This window comes from Octopus sinensis, linkage group LG18, assembly GCF_006345805.1.
Source record: "Octopus sinensis linkage group LG18, ASM634580v1, whole genome shotgun sequence".
Taxonomy (NCBI): Eukaryota; Metazoa; Mollusca; class Cephalopoda; order Octopoda; family Octopodidae; genus Octopus; species Octopus sinensis.
The window spans coordinates 8,036,848-8,041,847 of NC_043014.1; the positions used below are offsets into that span (position 1 = coordinate 8,036,848).

At 35.1% G+C, this 5,000-nt stretch overlaps 1 protein-coding gene and 1 long non-coding RNA gene across 2 annotated transcripts in view; both read left to right on the forward strand.

The window, feature by feature from the left end:
* The window catches only part of LOC118766857, an 8,506-nt gene extending 7,601 nt beyond the window's left edge, over window positions 1-905 (forward strand). The window contains exon 3 of the long non-coding RNA XR_005002766.1: window positions 877-905. This is a non-coding gene — a long non-coding RNA (uncharacterized LOC118766857). The remainder of the gene's footprint in view (window positions 1-876) is intronic.
* A 594-nt stretch (window positions 906-1,499) lies between these two features.
* LOC115221592 (peroxidase-like protein) overlaps window positions 1,500-5,000 on the forward strand; it is a 17,269-nt gene continuing 13,768 nt past the window's right edge. The window contains exons 1-2 of the mRNA XM_036510941.1: window positions 1,500-1,642; window positions 4,379-4,527. Coding sequence (XP_036366834.1) covers window positions 1,500-1,642; window positions 4,379-4,527 — 292 coding nt within the window. The remainder of the gene's footprint in view (window positions 1,643-4,378; window positions 4,528-5,000) is intronic.

Here is a 5,000-nt window from a genome sequence, read left to right on the forward strand (position 1 = left end):
GTGGTTATATATATATATATATATGTGTGTGTGTGTGTGTGTGTTGTGTGTGCGTGTGTGCGTGTGTTTGTGTACACAGAGAGAGATAGAGCGAGGAAGAAAAAGAATGTAGAGAGAGGGGGTAATTTTGAGGTATATATATATTTAACGAGAGGATATAAAATCACTATTTTAGAAAATTCAACTGAATTAACTAAGTACTATTATAATGATTTGAAATGCTCTATATGTGTTTTTTATTGTACATATTTACTTTTTAACCTTTAAACGGCAGGAAAAGTTTACATGGATAAGTGTACCAAATGGGCAAAATACAAAAAATTCTTTTTTTATAATTGTAATTTCTTATACTTATTTTCATTTTAAATACGTACAAAAACTAGGAAAATGATATTTTAACTCTCTTGGCTAATAGAATATCGACAAAATATCAATAAAATTATTTGAGCATAAGCTCATTAAAATTTTCTTCATTGTTACTGACAAATGAATGTACGAATGGAGAAAATTCGGTTCAGTTTCTCCAACCAGAGCTAGCTGAAACATCAGTTTCTTCTCTGATCTCTAGAGTATCATCAGCATCATCATCATCATCATCATTTGATGTAGGAAAAACAGAACAAAACGCTGTATAAATATTCTGCTTGCGACAAGATTTCTCTCATCGATGAGAAGAACTTACGCTTAAGCGCATTTGACGAAGTAGACATTTGGATGGCAAGTATTTACGGACGTATCCATGTAAAATTTCAAAAGCATCAGTTGATGACGTCAGCCGTTTAAGGGTTAAGAAACTTAAATTTTACGAAATAACAATTATATAATAACAACGCTTATATTTTTCTTTTCATTCGTTCATTTCGACTGGCATTGCAGATTGCCTTGGACAAAAGTAAGTAGATTTATGCTAAAACTTCAATATTTATGGTTTGGCAAGTGTCCATAAGAATTCTATAACGTGACTTAAGTGAAATGTTTTACATAAAATATTTGCTAAACCTGCGATGCCATATAGTTATACATTTGTATACCGACAATATTGTGTGGATGCTAAAGGACAAGTATGTCATCTGAATTAAATAGAATGGTCTAACGTAACAGGTTTTCTTAAAATCAGGGCTGACCTTGCACCTAAATTCCTCAAAAAGGTTAAATCGTCTAGGTTGGAACACTTTTGCTCATATCTTTTCTGAAGCATTCTCAATCAATGCATTGAATTTTCTTTAAATATTAGAGGCAACGCTGGTAAAATTTAATCATACTTTTGAGAGACAATTGCACTGTGATAAATAATTTGCAAAATTTTTTGCTGTTTCGGTTCCTGAGCTGAGAACTTCTGATACGGAATATTCTCAATATCTGACAAGAATTCTAATACATTTCCTGTTTTCTTCTGTTTCTTCTGTATATAATTTGGAGTAACAATTTCGAGACTTTTTCATGGTTGTTTAGCACACCTTTCATGTAGGTATCAAACAGCAGATGCATAGTGATCAAAGATGGTCCCAGTTGTTAAAGTATCATTCCCTTCAGCTGACCTGTCAGATATCAATGTTGCGAGCGCTAAATCAACAAGATACTTCCAGAGAGTCGCCATCACTCTCGAGTCCTTCGCAGTAAATCTCAATGTGCGTGTGAATATGTAATTGGGAATCTTTTCAATATCTGAACAGGTCAGCAGTAACAAAATCAACAACAACAACAACAACAACAACAACTACTACTACTACTACTACTACTACTACTACTACTAATATATGCTTGGGAGGTGAGTGTGAAACCGCGTGGCTTAGTATTTTGATTGTTGTAAGTTCGCCATTTTGGTTCTCAGATCGGCGGTGCGTTGTGTTCTTCAGCAGAACACTTCATTTCACTTCATTTAACTTGTCCCAGCCCATTCAGGCGTTAAAGGGATAAGCAAATGACGGACTGGCGTTCCATTAAGGCATAGCCTTGTGACCTGCCCACCTAACTAGCGCCGAAGCGTCATTTGAAAGCTACAACGTAAGCAAACGCTTTGGAATTATCACTGTATAACAACATCCGATATATATATATAATATATATATATATATATATATATATATATATATAACAATGATAAATATCAAAGTGAGTATATACAGTAGCGGTAACACATCGTGACGTATTTTTGCCATTTCAATATGGCTAACCCCTAAGGGTGGATGCTAGCTGGAGGAGTGTGTCCTCCTGGGGCTAAAAACTACAGTAGCATCCACCCTTAGGGGTTAGCCATATTGAAATGGCAAAAATACGTCACGATATATATAATATATATATATATATATAGCCACTTCACACAGTTTTTTCTCCCCTTGTTTTTTCTGTGTCCCTTTCTGTAGAAGAGCGTAGGCTCGAAACGTAAAATTCTTTTTCTATTCCTGAGCGTTATACTAATACATCTATTTGTTTTGTACACCACCTGTCTTCGTCTTTTGTTTTTTTCGTAAATTCTCCCTATATATATGCGCATACGTATATGTTGTGGATGGGTAAAAGAAAGTGAGGGTTTGCAAGAGTGAATAATGAGTAATTGTTTTACTGATACACACGTATATGCAGTACCTTACACGTAGATCTTTTCTACGCCGAGTACTACATTACACATGTAATGACATGCATAAGATCTGGTCATCAAATCTAAGTAGAGACTTCAAACTTGAAATATTCAAAGCCACAGTCGAACCAATTCTACTATATGGCTCAGAAACATGGACGTTATCAAAGAAGCTTGAGAGGCGGTTGGATAGAACCTACACTCGCCTCCTTATGAGAGCTCAAAATCTCTCGTGGAAGCGTCATCCAACCAAAATGCAAATATATGATAAACTACCACCTGTGTCATCTCTTGTGAAAGGAAGGAGAGTCCAGTTTGCTGGCAATTGTTGTAGAGCTGAAAAAGAGGTAATTTCTACTCTCCTCCTCTGGAAGCCATCTACTTGCAATGCCAGAGGGCGCACACTCTCCTACCCTGATGTAATCTCCAGGGATACAGGCATCCAGCAACAGGACCTCCGTAATGCCATGATGGACCGTGAAGTCTGGTGTAGCATGGTAAATTCCATTGTCTCGACCACGGTCGAACAATGATGATGATGATGACATTACACATATTGGCTTGCATCGCGAAGTCTGGGCATTCATTGTTAATTATATACAAAGATATCGAAAATGATATGAATGGGTAATAACTATATAAATTTATTTCGTTTTTGTATTTGGTTTGCAAGATTCTTTATGTGAGTTCGTGTGTTGAAACATATTCTGTTGTGTCTGGGGAGAGTCATTTTCTTTTTGTGCCTTATAATTTAACACACTCACCAGAAAAATTTCCACATATTTCTTATTTCTTTATTTTCCACCTATTTCTTATTTTTATTTTCCTAAAATTTTCGTTGCGTCTTGCAACCTTTTCTTGACTCTGTCCGTTATTTACACCGCGTTCTTTTTTGTTTGTTTGTGAGCAGGTGTGGGGGTCAGAGAGTGTGTGTGTGTGTGGTGCCTATGCATGTATGTACGCATGTATGTGTGTATGTATGTATGCATGTGTATGTATATATATGTGTGTGTGCATCTGTATGTATGTATCCTGTATATCCATTTGCTTACATGTCCGTGTTTGTGTATTTTCTATGTATGCGTGTGCTTGTATATGTATGCACCTATGTCTGCTTGTGTGTGCATGTCTGTGTGTGAGTGTGTGTGTTATGCAACTATGTACCATGTTTGTATGCATGGATGGATGTGTATCTCTATACGGGTGGATTCGTGTCTCCATATGTGTCCTTGTGTGGAGTAAAGTGTGTGTGTGTGTATATATGATCATGTGTGCCAGTCTCCATTTGCGTATGTGTGCTTGTCTTGTATATGTATGCACAGAGGTGCATACATGTACAAACACACGCTCTCACACACACATACATAGAAAATACACAAATACGGACATGAAGGCACATGATTATGCAGGATACACACAGTCATACAGATGCGCACACATATATACATATATACATACATACACATGCATACATACATACATACATATACACATACATACGTACATGCATGCATAGGCACTCACACACACATTGACTCATACACATGCGCACAAACAAAAAGGAACGCAGTGTAAATAACGGACAGAGTCAAGACTATTGAAAAGGTTGCAAGACGCAACGAACATTTTAGGAAAATAAAAATAAGAAATAAGTGGAAATTTTACCAGTGAGTGAGTTACATTATAAGGCACGAAAAGAAAATGAATCTCCCCAGACACAACAGTATATAAATCTAATACACACGAAACTCTTGAATTTTTTCCTGCTTTTCATTTGAATAATTATTCTCAATTTTTCAGTTCACCCGACTGCCCTTTTGCCCCTGCGCCAACATGTCACTCAACAGTTACCTACTATCAAGAAAATGGACAATGTAATAATATAGACAATGGGTTCGCAGGCAGCGCAAACTCGAGCTACGAACGGTTTCTGATGGCCATGAAGCCCGGTACGTAAGATAATGGTTTCTATTGTATTTATAAACATCCATAGTACATAAATACATACCTATATATGTATATATATATATATATATATATATATATATATATATATATATATATATATATATATATATATATATATATATAAAAGGAAATGAAGAAAATGCTGACAAAATAATTTAAGTAATTTAAGTAATTTAATTAGGTGAAAGCCCTTTTTACCGGTTGCGCATTTGTTATGCTTATCAAAAGATATATTGATAAGCATAACAAATGCGCAACCGGTAAAAAGGGCTTTCACCTAATTAAATTACTTAAATTACTTAAATTATTTTGTCAGCATTTTCTTCATTTCCTTTTTTATATATCACAACTCGTGTTCCACATCTCCTTTTTTAAATATATATATATATATATATATATATATATATATATATATATATATATATATATATAAAAGTCAAGTTGTGCGTCTGTC